The following is a 14,528-nucleotide window of genomic DNA, read 5'->3' as shown; positions in this document are numbered from 1 at the left end:
GTGGCTACGAGGTTAGGTGCATACAGATGTAAAGCAAGTATCTTTTTCTGGTGTATATTCTTTTATTATTAATTAATGACCCTCTTTATTTACATTATTACAGATTGTAATAATGATATTTTTGTCTTAAGGTCACTTTTTACATTTTATTTTTTAATTAACAAATAATTGTACATATCCATTGGGTACATAGTGATATTCTGATAATATATAATGTACAATGATCAGATTAATTAGGATACCCATCATCTCAAACATTTATTATTTCTTTGTTTTGAGAATGTTCAATATCCTCCTCCTAGCTATTTGAAACTGTATGTTATTGTTAACTATAGTCATCCTACAGTGGTGTAGAACACTAGAATTTATTCCTTCTATCTAGCTATAATTTTGTTCTTTAACAGATCTTTCCTTATCTCCCCCCACCATAGGATGATAGAATTTGACTGATTTTCTTTTCTTTTCCCTGAGCTTTTGGTAATATATGAAATTGTATATGGTGTGTAGTTAAATAAAGCAAAATAAAGCAGTTTTTTTGTTTGTTTGTTTTGGTTTGGTTTAGCCACTAAGTAAGCCAAATGAAAGTTCTAGATTTGGAAGGAGAGAAAGAGAGGGATGAGATTCCCCCTCACACACACCTCACACACACACACACACAGAGTGAGAGAGAGAAAGGGAGAGAAAATGAACACCGATGGGAAAGAATGCCTGATGGATTAATTGGTGGAATTCACTCTTGGACAAAGTGGAGGAATTACTGATTTTAATGACTTCATTTGTGATCCCATCATTCAACTGGAGGGTCAAGTGAAATGAAAAAGTGCTTGGAAATTTTAAAAATTCTTATTCAAATGTGAGGTATTATTCTACAATTTCTGTCATCTGCTGCAGGATCTTTCTCCATTAGAAGGTATCTAAAGGATAACTGAAACTTGACTTGTTGAATTGGGGTTTTTCGTGATTTTGTGAGATGAAGTTTCCAATACACCTTAAAATGAATGGTTTTGTTCGATAATCTTTAAAGTCCTATCAAGCTCCAGTGTTCTTTGATTCTCTGAAAGTATTTCATTAAAATAGCATACTATATAAAGAATGCTTTGGAAGCAGAAGATCTGTTGTATAATAAGGGATTTAGAAGACACTACAATGTAATTACATTATTAGGTATGATGGTTTTAATGGAGCATTGGCCAAAATCATATTTTTAACATGTGAAACATTTTTTAAAGAGAGTTTTAAGTTTTGTTACTCTAAATGGATATATGAAAATTGGTAGATTTTCACTGAAATTGCTTTGTAGCATTCTAGAATTTTTATATTTGCTCTGATTTGCTTTCTCATTTCAGAAACTTGTCAAAACTGGAGAAAATAATTGGTCTCTGCCTGAACTGGTACATGCTGTGGTCCTCCTGGCACATTATCATGCTTTGGCAAGCTTTGTTTTTGGTAGTGGTATCAATCCAGAGAGAGATCCAGAAATCTCCAATGGATTCACGCTAATATCAGTCAACAATTTCTGCGTTTGTGATCTTGCTAATGACAACAACATAGAGAATGCATCTCTTTCAGGCGGCAACTTTGGGGTTAGTTTTCTTAGCTATTTTTCTTTACTTTTTTGCTTTGAACTTCTAATATTAAAAATATCTAGAGAGAATTTTTCTCCAATTAGATAGGATATTATATACTTAAAATATTTTTGCATAGTTTTTATTACTGTAAAAATTTGGTACCTGAAGTTCTGATTTATTTTAAAGAGGCTTTTAAAGCAAATTCATATTACTGCAAATCATGAAGACTAAACAGTGATGCATTCTAGTGATCATAGGCTTTTAATGTTAGACCCTTTGGACAGTAGATCCCAAAACAATATACTTGTATGTATAAGATGCTGGAACAACCAATGGAAAACATATCTGACAGCAAAAAGTAAAACAATTGTGCTCCCTCATTTTTTAAGCTAAATTGTAATATTTAATGTATACCAAATGCTGGAATTCTAGATTTTATACACACACACAAACACACACACACACATATATACTTAGAAAATTTTATATTTATAACTGAAAAAAATCATACTTCTGAAAATGTTGGAATCTGTCATGATTTCCTTTAAAATTCGTGAAAAACCAACTTAAGAACTTCGTAACTGTGCCTGTGCCACTGTACATAGTAAGGTGACATTGGGAGATGGAGATATTTACTGGAACACTTTTAGTATGAATAGCAGCCAACATTATCTTATCTGGTTCCAGATTGTGGATTCTCTAAGTGAGCTAGAGGCCTTAATGGAAAGGATGAAAAGACTTCAAGAAGAAACGGAAGATGAAGAGGCGTCTCAGGAAGAAATGAGCACTCGTTTTGAAAAGGAGAAGAAAGAAAGTCTTTTTGTGGTCTCTGGAGATACTTTTCATTCATTTCCTCATTCAGGTGCTTTTTTGTACTTTTTGCCTTTTAGTTGTTCTTAGAACCCTTGACAGAGCAACTTCAGTGTTTTCCATATGGATATGTAAAAATGATTCTGCTATCATCTTTCTCTTATTTAGTTCTCCTCTTCTATCTTACTGTCATGCTATTGCTTTCCCTCAGGCTGGTTCATCCTTGAATGTATGTATTTCAGATTGAGTTGAGAGGACCTTTCAGCTTTGTAGTTCATACTCTATCCTGGATAAAATGTTACTTAAAGCAGATCAGTTGCTTATAAAGTTAGATAGGCATATTTAATTTATCCTACTTTTGTGATTTTTTAAAATGATAAGTGAAATATTTTTTCAATAGTTAAAATTTTAAGAAAAACTTTGCCTTTTTTGTGACTGGGGTGTGTGGGAAGATTATTCTCACACTGCTGCTTTTCCAGATTAGTTCTAAAATTACACTGCACTTGCATTTACATTTCTTTGGAATTCTATAAAAATGTATTATTTAGGTCATTTTCTTTGATTGAATTTGGAGGAATTCATCCTGTGTAAAAGCTGAGATTCTTTGCTGTAGTCCTGAAAACAGTTTTTCTAACACTCAAAGAGACTGAAATAGGAGGGAAACTTTTCAATTACAACCAAAAAGATATTGAGCACCGCATAGTAAATGATATTAAAATAGCATAGACTCATACAAAGCTTAAACCCTTTAAAAGTAATCCATCTGCACAACTTTTTTTTTTTTTTTTTTTTGAGACTGAGCTCCCTCTTTCACCCAGGCTGGAGTTCGGTGACGTTATCTTGGTTCACTGCAGCCTCTGCCTCCTGGGTTCAAGCGGTTCTCTTGCCTCAGCCTCCTGAGTAGCTGGGATCACACATAACATAACATATTTTTAAAAAACAGAGTTCTGTTGATCTAAAAGAGCTTCAGGCCGGGCGCGGTGGCTCAAGCCTGTAATCCCAGCACTTTGGGAGGCCGAGACGGGCGGATCACGAGGTCAGGAGATCAAGACCATCCTGGCTAACACGCTGAAACCCCGTCTCTACTAAAAATACAAAAAACTAGCCGGGCGTGGTGGCGGGCGCCTGTAGTCCCAGCTACTCCGGAGGCTGAGGCAGGAGAATGGCGTAAACCCGGGAGGCGGAGCTTGCAGTGAGCTGAGATCAGGCCACTGCACTCCAGCTCGGGTGACAGAGCAAGACTCCGTCTCAAAAAAAAAAAAAAAAAAAAAAAAAAAAAAGAGCTTCAAAACTACTGCCTGTCTTAAAACTCATTAATCTCATAAATTTTGAGAATTGTTTCAGCCGTAACTTGTTAAACATAAAATATTGATAAGTAGTTCTCAGTTTTACCAGGAAGAACAAGGACCCTTTTTATCATTTCTCCTGATGATCTTTTTTATGAAAAATTGTATCTACCAAATTGAGTAACCATTTTAATCCTTTCAATTAATTTAATCCATTGAAGATTACTGTCACTAAAATCAGAGCCTCTAGTCAGCAGGAAATTCCAAACAAAGAAACCTAGTGTTTGGGTTATTGGTTTAATATTCACTCTGCAAACACTTATTGAGTACCCCATAGAGTTTCAGCATGATGTTAGGTACTAAGGTTTTAAGGCTAAATAAGGTGTGATTCCTGCTCTCAGGGCACTCTCATTCTAGTAGCAAAAAAATACTTGTAACGCATAGCAGAATGTGAAAGATATGAGCCTAGAAGAGGGCACTGAACCCAGTCTTGATAGGCAAACGGTGTTGGCAGAAGAGGAACCTAGAGGAAGAATGCCTGCAACCCTTGGCTCTAGAATAAGTCTTAACACAGTTGAGTGTGAGGAAGTCAGGTAATGACTGAGGGGCACAGGAGGACCTGGTGAATGGCATCCAGGCCCGAGCAAAGGCACGATGGTAAGGAAACAGGATGCTGGGTCCAAGAACAAGTGGTTCTTTGTTGTTAGGACATACATCATGAAACAGGTAGTGTAAAGAGAAATCTGGTTAGGCAGGTAGAGGCCCTACTGTAAGGATCTTGCTAACCTTAAGAAATATGTAACCTACCATATTTTGGACATTTTGAGTAGAGATGTCTATAAAACAACCAGTAGGAAATGTCTTGCACAGTACTTCTCAAACTTCAGTGTTCGTGAGTCACTTGGGGAATCTTGTTGAGATGCAGAAGTTGAATCAGTCAGTTTAGGGTAGGGCCTGATAGGCCACATTTCTATCAAGCCTCCAAGCAATGCCGGTGCTGCTGGTATGCAAACCACTCTTGGAATACAAAGTGTAGAAGAGATGGGAAATCAGGAGAGGACTTTAAGGTCAAGGTAAAATTTTAGAAGTTACCAGCATATAACTGGGAGCAGAAATTAAAAGTTGATTATAAAATTCATCCAGAGAGAACGGGTGAGGGTGAAGGAAAATAATATATGATGAACCTTCTAGGTAAACTAATGTCTAAAAATGTAAACATTTTTATTAAAGTTAGTAGTATCTGTGTTTTAAGAAATTAAATTTTAAGAGCTTCATTAAGTAACTAAAGCTTGAAAAATGTCAATGTTTTATTCCTCTTAGGTCTTTTGAAATATTAAAAATATACTTTGGATTTCAGTCTCTACCTTCTTGGAACTTTAAGCCAGGACTACAGCCTTCAAAAGTGAATTTTGACTAGCAAATCTTGGACCTTAGCCAAAAATTATGTTCTAATTTTAATAGAAGAGGCTATTTCAAGGAAATAATGTCAATATACATACATACCCCCCTCCACATATGTATATATTATATATCTAAACACATATAAAAATACATATTTCACTCTTAATCATTGCCAGTACCAAATTTGCTGACTGCACAAAGAAAATATAGAAAAAAGACTCAGTACAATAGCTAATTGAGTCATTTGTGTAGACTTACCATGTTTTAAAATAGAAATAAAAAGATTTTTTTTTTTTTTCCGGCATAAAAAAAGTCTTGGTTTGACCAGTGTTATAAAGTATTCCAGATTCTATGTAAGGATTCTAAGAATAGTTTTTCAAGTCTTTTGAAGAAAATAAATGTTTAAAGTATTCTACAGGTGTCATATTCTGTAGCTTGGTAACAGGGTTAACTAGCTTTTACTGTTTTTGTTTTTTCAGTTAGGCATACCATTACTGCAACAGAACGTTTCCTGTATTATGTCAGTAACTACTTCTTAGGGGCAGAATAATGCAGATAATGAACAAAATACTATTTCTTTTGAGTACAGACTTTGAAATATTTGTTTAGATAGGATTAAAACTAGAGTTTTAGATTTAATAATCAATGCTAATTTTCACTTCTTAAGATAAATTTAGGAGAAAAGTATTTGTGGATTGAGGGACCTTTGTACATTTCTTTCTGTGAATAAAAATTGTCTAGGAAACAGGTGTTAATTGACTCCTAAGTTAAAAATTAATGCATAGAGATTTTTCCTAGGATCACTTCTCTTATTTAGCTGACTACTTACTTTTTACTGTTTATTTTAAAATGTTTAAAAAGTCATGGCCGGGCGCAGTGGCTCAAGCCTGTAATCCCAGCACTTTGGGAGGCCGAGACGGGCGGATCACGAGGTCAGAAGATCGAGACCATTCTGGCTAACACAGTAAAACCCCATCTCTCCTAAAAAATACAAAAAACTAGCCGGGCGAGGTGGCGGGCGCCTGTAGTCCCAGCTACTTGGTAGGCTGAGGCAGGAGAATGGTGTAAACCCAGGAGGCGGAGCTTGCAGTGAGCTGAGATGGCACCACTGCACTCCAGCCTGGGCTACAGAGCAAGACTCCGTCTCAAAAAAAAAAAAAAAAAAAAAAAAGTCATACAACTTGAAAATGTGTATCAGCAAAACAAAAACTAAAGAGCCAACTATGTAATGGTCAACTCCAATATCAATATTTGCCAAATGAAACCACTTGGTTGTGCAGTGTCAAAGGAAGAATCGCTTCTAGAGAGACACTGTTTTATAGAGTTTAGTTATTACTTACTGTTTACGGCTTTATTTTACTTTGCAACCCATAAACTTTACAACCTATAAAACTACTTTTCATAGCAGCCTCAGTGATTGCTACTACATTTTATAATGTTTGCTTCATTTATATTATTATGTAATGAACCGAATTAAGGAAAGTATAAGCTGGTTTGTAAATGTTAAGAGATAATGCATTGAAAATACCATTTTAAAAGTATTTCTATTGAGCTGAATAGAGTGCTGGAACATAAGGAGAAAATAAAGTGGTTATGGGATCAGGCTGGGAATAAGCCTGAAAATTCTCTTCACAGGACTGAAAAATCACTTAGAAACTTCAGATCAATTTAAGCATTTAATTTTGGGAGTTTTTGACATCATCTTATACTTAAACATCTACACATTGTATTTCTTACTGACACAGTACTGACCATGGTATTAGTAAGATATAGTTCATTTATTTCTTAAATGGATATTTCTTTCTGTATTAATGAAACAAAAAATAGATATTAAGTGTGTAGTATAGTACTTGTGTATGGTAAGTCCTCAATAAAGACCATCTCTTTCTTTATATGTAATAAAGAAGTTTGGTAAGAATTTTTATAAGATTTATCCTAAATTGGGTAGCCAGAGCACTTAATCATTCCTGCCATTATCAAGCACCCAGTTAGTCCACAGCAGTGACCTAAAGACAGCTGAAAACTTGTGAGAAAAGAATACTTAATGTCAGGATTTTCATGCAATAGCAAAGATTAAAGATAATGAAGTGTTACTACCAGGCCTTTCTTTTGGAAGAGTTAACATAATTACACTTGTTTTTTAAGTCTCTCAAAAATTTTCACAGTTAAGAATTATAGTTTGTCTTTTATTATGCCATAATACTGTTTTACTATTATTTATGAAATATGACATTTAATACTAAAATACTTATAATGAAAATATTGTTCCTTTCAGGGAAATAGCTAGGTTGTTCTTTTATTTTGAGAAATACATGTTCATTTTCTAGACTAGAAGCTAGTAAATGAAGCTTGTTCATCCCCTTTTAATGGTTAAAATCAGAAAAAATAGTAAAGACAGACCAATCTAAAATAAGAAGTGAGATAGAATTATTTTTGCATAAATTAATATGCATTGGATATTTAAACTTTTTCAGTGGCAAATTGTTAATGTCATCAAGTATGCAGAAATCAGTTTTCTTAAAATATTATTATTGCCTTGCTGTCTTCCTGAATGCCACTTTGGTAATATTCTAGTCACAGTCTCATTAGGACATTGTTTAGTCCATATGTTGCATACTTTTTGTTTTCATATGCATAGAAAAGTGCACATATTTTAGGCATGAAGCTCACTGAATGTTCACAAACTGAGCCTCCCTATTTAGCACTCAAGTGTATTAAGATAATGATAACGGCATCCAAAAGTCTGCTCACCTCCCCACTGAGTGTCCTTTCTGATCCTTCTCCCTATGTGCTTTTTTGCAAACTAAATATAAACTATGTTGAACTAATTTTTATTGTGAATACACCCAGGTAAAACACCATGTAATTTTAACAAAGTTTATCTTAAACTCATAGTGGTCTTTCACCTTCATCTCTTCTTCTTCCTCTCATCCCACTTCATCCCCTGGAGGGATAAAAACAAAACAAAACAAAAAATGGTTAAGCTGCACTTTGGGAGGCCAAGGTGGGTAGATCACGAGGTCAGGAGTTTGAGACCAGCCTGGCCAATATGGCAAAACTCTTTCTCTACTGAAAATACAAAAAATTAGCTGAGCATGGTGGCACGCACCTGTAGTTCCAGCTACTCAGGAGGCTGAGGCAGAAGAATCACTTGAACCCAGGAGGCAGAGAGGTTGCAGTGAGCCGAGATTGCACCACTGCACTCCAGCCTGGGTGACAGAGTGAGACTCTATCTCAAAAAAAAAAAAAAAAAAAAAAAAAAAGGTTAAGCTTTATGCTTACAGGCCTGTGCTATCTTCCATTCCTAAATTAGTAAAACTAGCATATTGATCCTTTACTACTACTGTTTAGATAGTTTAGTCAGTTTACCTGGAAAACTAGTTAAATGGTAAGATTGCTAGTATTTGGTAATGAAATTATATTTAAAACTTTAGCAGTAGATATTTTATATAAATTTAAGTCACAGAGTCAATGTTTTCACTTTAGAAATCCATGGAAAAGCTAAAAAGTGGAAGAAAATGGAGTTCCGTTTTATTGTCTTAACCACGTACAGTATCCTTAACACTAGATTGTTCATTATTGTCCTTAGATTTTGAGGATGACATGATTATAACATCTGATGTCTCTCGATACATTGAAGACCCTGGTTTTGGTTATGAAGACTTTGCGAGACGAGGAGAAGAGCATTTGCCAACATTTCGAGCTCAGGTATAATATGTCATTAATTCAGAGAAACTAGAAAATACTGTCATTTTAACTGTTAAGTGTTGAAAGTTTTAAAATTGGCATCTAAAGAATTTTTGATAGGATCTATAAATCTTTGTATCTAACCTAGTTTCAGCCTAGTCTAATTGGAGTTCCCAATAGATGTATAATTATTTCAACATTTTTCTCCCTAAGAAGACAAAAGGAAACAGTCTGCTTTATTCAGTTACTTCTGTTATTACATGGTATTTGCATAATGTTTATACCATTTTTTTGGAAGGGAACAGAGAGGAAAACAGGTGACATCACTTTTTCTTGGAATAAAATCATACACCAGTAGTTGTGGGCTTAAGGGCTACTCTAATCTTAACCCCTAGGAAATAGCCACAGCAGTGATGTGACTCCTAAAGAGGGTATGAGATTGAATTATGACAAACTCCTTCATGGTTATTTTAGATGATCTGTTAACTGTCCGTGTCACTGGGTAGGTTTGTTCACATAGGAATATTCCAAGATCTCCTGGGGCCCTTCCAGATAAGGGGATAATGTGCATAGTACCTGAGTGTAGGAGATGACCAGAGTTCATCACTAACATGGCGAATCCCATACCCTTTGAAGAAACATCCAGACACTCTGATCTACTAACTGATGTGAAGGGTTCTTGGTAACGCCTTAGTAAAGCTGCAAACCTAGAATTAAATTAGAAATAGCCTCACTTACTTGTTTCATTAGTTATATTTAATAAATACATAGATTTACATGGAAAATGCCCACTTTGTAATTAAATACATTTTATTCTTTTAGGACTATACCTGGGAAAATCATGGGTTCTCCCTGGTGAACAGACTTTATTCTGACATTGGACATCTTCTTGATGAAAAGTTTCGGATGGTCTACAATCTCACATATAACACTATGGCCACCCATGAGGATGTTGACACAACCATGCTGCGCAGAGCTTTATTTAACTACGTTCACTGTATGTTTGGAATCAGGTGTGTTCATTGTAGAGACAGTTTTATACATTTCTAAGCGAAAATTCAAGCATAAATCTTATTTTTATCTTGTTTGGGGGTATATGACTCTGGGAAAAAAATATTACATGTAGACTTCTGATTTTAAAAATTAATTTCATTTTATGGAGAAGCATTTTTCTTTAAGTGTCATGAATCTTAACATTGATGCACATATAAATACAGTGGTAAAAATTTACTAAGGAGGGAAAAAAGCATCAGTAATCATTGGGGATAGGATAGAATTAGACCAAATCTGAGAATCCTTCCTGGAAGAATAGATGAGTTTTAAAAAAACAGTTGTAGTGTCCCTTTAGATCACTATAATAAATTCTGGTTTGTTTAGTTAGTTTGGTCTTTTTAAAACTTATTTTTTAAGGAATAGCAATTATGGTATAAACAAAACTATAGTAGGTTGTGCCTTCATAAGCTTACATAACATCACATAACACTGAAATTAAATATATCAGCCAATATAAATTAATGACCTTTAAATTTAGAAAATTGGCATTAAGAGGACAGTAAGTCAATGAGATTGAATAGTCTAATCAAGAAAGCACTTACTGAAGAATGTGCTTTTTTGACTTGTGGTTTGAGGCTTTTATGGAAATAGATTAGCAGACAGGAAAAATTTCCAGTTACAAATTATTCAACTTGACTATATATCCGATATATATCAGAAAGACTTTATGATAATTAGAATTTAATCTGTTAAGCAAAGTATTTCCCATAATTTTAGCTAAAGAACTCCAAAATTTACTGATAAATCGACTAATAACATGATATTCCATGTAATAGATTATAGTTGTATGTAATAACTGAGCTATTTGTCCATTTACCATGCTAGACGATGTTATCAAAGAATCAACACATTTTAAAACACATATATATCATATCTACCTACCTAAGAAAAATAAACACTAATAGAACTAAATTTAAATGCAACAAATATGTATTGGATACAAGGCAACAAATGTAGTGAGTATATTTATCTGTTGGATGCTACAAAATAAAGCTTACATAAATGCGTCAAGATACTCTTTTTATTAAACTAAGCATTATATGGGTTAAAAATTAACTGAAAATATAACAGAGAAATTCCACAAGCTCCCAATACTACATTTACCTACCTGTCTGCATCTGTGCCCATTTACTCTGTCTATGTTCCTGTCCACTTATGCACAAAATCCCATTTCTCATTTTCTAAAGATCTCAATTCTAGCAATACTCCCTTCTCTCTCCAGCATAATCAGCTTTACTCTCTTTATTGGATCTTTCCCATCAGTATAGAAACACACTTAATTTCTCCCATCTTTAAAGAAAATTTCAGTTTCACCTTTCATTTCCCTCTGGCTACTGCCTCATTTTTCTGCTTTCGTGCAAAGCAAATCTCTGACAAAATTGTGTATATTTACTATCACTCTTTTCTTATCTCCAATTCTCTCTTGAACCTATTCACAGTATCAGGCTTTTGTCCCTATCAACCAACAAAACTGCTCTTACCAAGGTTGCTAGTGACCTCCATATAGCTACTTCCAGTGGTCAGTTCCCAGTTATCTTATTTGACTATTTGGCAGCATGGGACTCAGTGATTACTTCCTCTTCCCTGAAACACTTGACTCCTACCTCAAGTCCTTTACACTTGCTTCTTTACCACCATCTGGTATTGTTCAAATATCAACCTTTCAGAGAAGCCTTCCTGCCCACCCTATTTAAAATAACAACTCCTCTCCTCCCAGACCAAGTTCCATTTCCTCTCCATGGCAGTTATCATCTGACTACAGTATGTTTATCTTTTTAATTTTTTTTCCTTTTTACTTCAACAAAATTTAAGCTCCATGAGACCAAGGATTTTTGTCTATTTTGTTCACTGGTATATCATTACTACTGAGTACCCATGGCACATAATGGGTACTCAGTAAACATTTGTCGATTCAATTAATGAGCTTTTAGTATTTAATTACTAGACAATAAATGTCCTTAGTATAGCTTTGGAAATTAAATATTTGGGTTTTGTCATTATAAAGCTATTGTTGTGTTGCTCATAGGTATGATGACTATGATTATGGAGAAGTTAATCAATTACTTGAAAGAAGCCTGAAGGTTTACATTAAAACAGTGACCTGCTATCCTGAGAGGACTACAAAACGCATGTATGATAGTTACTGGCGGCAGTTCAAACACTCAGAAAAGGTAAGTGTGTCAATGTTAAGCATTATACCAAGGACAGTTCTTCAGTATAAGAAGTAATAGTTATGAAAAAATAACACATGAAAGTATTAATAAATTATTGCCATTGACATGGAAGTGGCATCATCTAGCTATCCGGGGTTTTTTTGTTTGTTTTTTTGAGATGAGCCTCACTCTTTCGCCCAGGCTGGAGTGCAGTGGTGCAATCTCAGCTCACTGCAACTTCCACCTCCCAGGTTCAAGTAATTCTTCTGCCTCACCCTCCCGAGTAGCTGAGATTACAGGTGTCTGCCACCACGCCTGGCTAATTTTTGTATTTTTGCTAGAGATGGGGTTTCACCATGTTAGCCAGGCTGGTCTCAAACTCCTGACCTCAGGTGATCCACCCACCTCAGCCTCCCAAAGTGCTGGGATTACAGGCAGGAGCCACTGCACCCAGCCACTATCTGGGTTTTTAAAATTTTTTTTAATTCAGTTTTATTGAATAGTAACCCAATTATGGTTATATGCTGTGTTCAACATAGTGTATAAAATAAAAGTTTATCATGAGCCTTTGAAATACTAGATCTAAGCATTGATATCTTCAAAGTACATTTGGAAAACTGTCGACAGTTCTACCTGTTAATAAAAATCAGACATACTGAAATGTCGTGTTAGGTGTAATTGTATTTTGGCCCAGAAGGCACATCCATTTCGAGATTTTTTTTTTTTTTTTTGAGACGGAGTCTCGCTCTGCCGCCCAGGCTGGAAATTAACCTATTAAGACAATGGTTTCTGCTGAGCACGGTGGCTCACACCTGTGATCCCAGCACTTTGGGAGGCCGAGGCACGCGGATCACTTGAGGTCAGGAGTTCAAGACCAGCCAGGCCAACATATAGTGAAACCCCTTTTCTACTAAAAAATACAAAAATTTTAGCTGGGCATGGTTGCACATGCCTGTAGTCTCAGCTGCTTGGGAATCTGAGGCAGGAGAATCGCTTGAACCCAGGAGGCAGAGGTTGCAGTGAGCCGAGATCACTCCACTGCAGTCCAGCCTGGGCAACAGAGCAAGGCTCCATCTCTCAGAAAAAAAGATGATAGATTTCTCCCAAACTTGGTAATTTAATGTTTTGACAATATAATTCAGGACTTTTGTGCCAAATATACTGTTACATTAAAATATTTATTTGAAAGAAATATATAGGAAACATTAAGTTAGAAAACCTAATAAATGTTAAAGCTTTTAACAGGATAAGCATAAACTGTCAATAAAAAATGAGGGCTGATTTTTAGCCATGTAAAATTTTATAACTAGAAAGAAATATAATTTGTAGGAAAATTATAATTTATAAAAATTAGTTTTATTTTATAACCCAAAAGATTGACTTTACAAGAATAACAACTTTAATAAAGCTATCAGAATTTTTTAGATTTTATGGGTTATTTTTACTGCTCGCAGAGCCATTTTTTATAGACACAGGTTTGAGTGTTGCATCATGAACATGGATAAATATGCCTAGGTGTGTGTGTGTATATTGCTTATATAGACATTAAAAAACCTTTGTGAATGTCTAATAAGATATTTTAGGTGTTTATAATGGTTACTAAACTGATGACATTTTCACTTCTAGGTTCATGTCAATCTACTTTTAATGGAAGCACGAATGCAAGCTGAACTTCTTTATGCTCTTCGTGCCATAACTCGGCATTTGACCTGAAGTATCACCCAAGGAAAATGTCATACATGTGTAAAGACCTTTCACATAAGATAAATATCAGAAGTTATTTGTGATATAACATCAAAAATTATTCAGTTCTCTAATGTCAAAGTTTAGCCGTTTGTTTTTTGTTTTTGTTTTTTGCGGCTGTAATGTGCAATGATGTGTTTTATTTTCCTTGATGCTTAACATTACTAACAATTGCAAAAATAATACTGAGGAGCACTACTTTGCATTGTTTATAGTTGGAGTTTTGGATACTGATCATAAATCATGAATCTGGCTTATTAATGCTTAACTTCAGCGCTTTTGAGTTGTGCGTATGTGTATTTTTTCTCCCTCCCAACCCCGCCCTTTTTTTTAAGAATAAGGACAAGTGCTTACAATCTGCTCAAGCAATTGTTTTTCAGATGTTGGAATTCAGCAAAGAGTGACCTCTCTGGCCATTCTAAAATGTTAATGTTGTGTCCTAAATCTGGTGGAGGAAAAGCATGCGCTGTTGAACCAAGCTGCTCACTGGACACGTATTTGTGTCCCCAGGAGATTATTTGTCAGGCACTGTTTTTTTTGTTTGTTTGTTCATTTGTTGTTGTTTTACTGCTATTGGCGATAACATGAAATGTGATACAGCCATTGCCCATAATTTAATGTGAAATTAATCATGATGAATTCTATAGCATGCTACTGAAATGCCAAATTCAGCTATTTTCTTTCTCTTCTAAAACAGAAGTTTCAGTTTTCCATATCAGATGTATATATTATAAGTGGAATTATACACAATCTTATCACTGACAGTAATCCTCAGTCACCTTAAATAATCAGTGCTCACAGTGCTGCTTACAGTTCATTTAGTTGGC

At 34.9% G+C, this 14,528-nt stretch overlaps 1 protein-coding gene across 1 annotated transcript in view; it reads left to right on the top strand.

The window, feature by feature from the left end:
- SESN3 (sestrin 3) overlaps window positions 1–13,787 on the top strand; it is a 57,810-nt gene extending 44,023 nt beyond the window's left edge. Inside the window, exons 5-10 of the mRNA XM_023225675.2 lie at window positions 1,347–1,583; window positions 2,256–2,430; window positions 8,655–8,773; window positions 9,575–9,765; window positions 11,832–11,976; window positions 13,585–13,787. Coding sequence (XP_023081443.1) covers window positions 1,347–1,583; window positions 2,256–2,430; window positions 8,655–8,773; window positions 9,575–9,765; window positions 11,832–11,976; window positions 13,585–13,671 — 954 coding nt within the window. The 3' untranslated portion in view covers window positions 13,672–13,787. The remainder of the gene's footprint in view (window positions 1–1,346; window positions 1,584–2,255; window positions 2,431–8,654; window positions 8,774–9,574; window positions 9,766–11,831; window positions 11,977–13,584) is intronic.
- Window positions 13,788–14,528: the final 741 nt, after the last annotated feature.

The sequence above is a fragment of the Piliocolobus tephrosceles genome, chromosome 13, assembly GCF_002776525.5.
Source record: "Piliocolobus tephrosceles isolate RC106 chromosome 13, ASM277652v3, whole genome shotgun sequence".
NCBI classification, from domain to species: domain Eukaryota; kingdom Metazoa; phylum Chordata; class Mammalia; order Primates; family Cercopithecidae; genus Piliocolobus; species Piliocolobus tephrosceles.
This window is presented reverse-complemented; position numbering and strand designations above follow the sequence as displayed.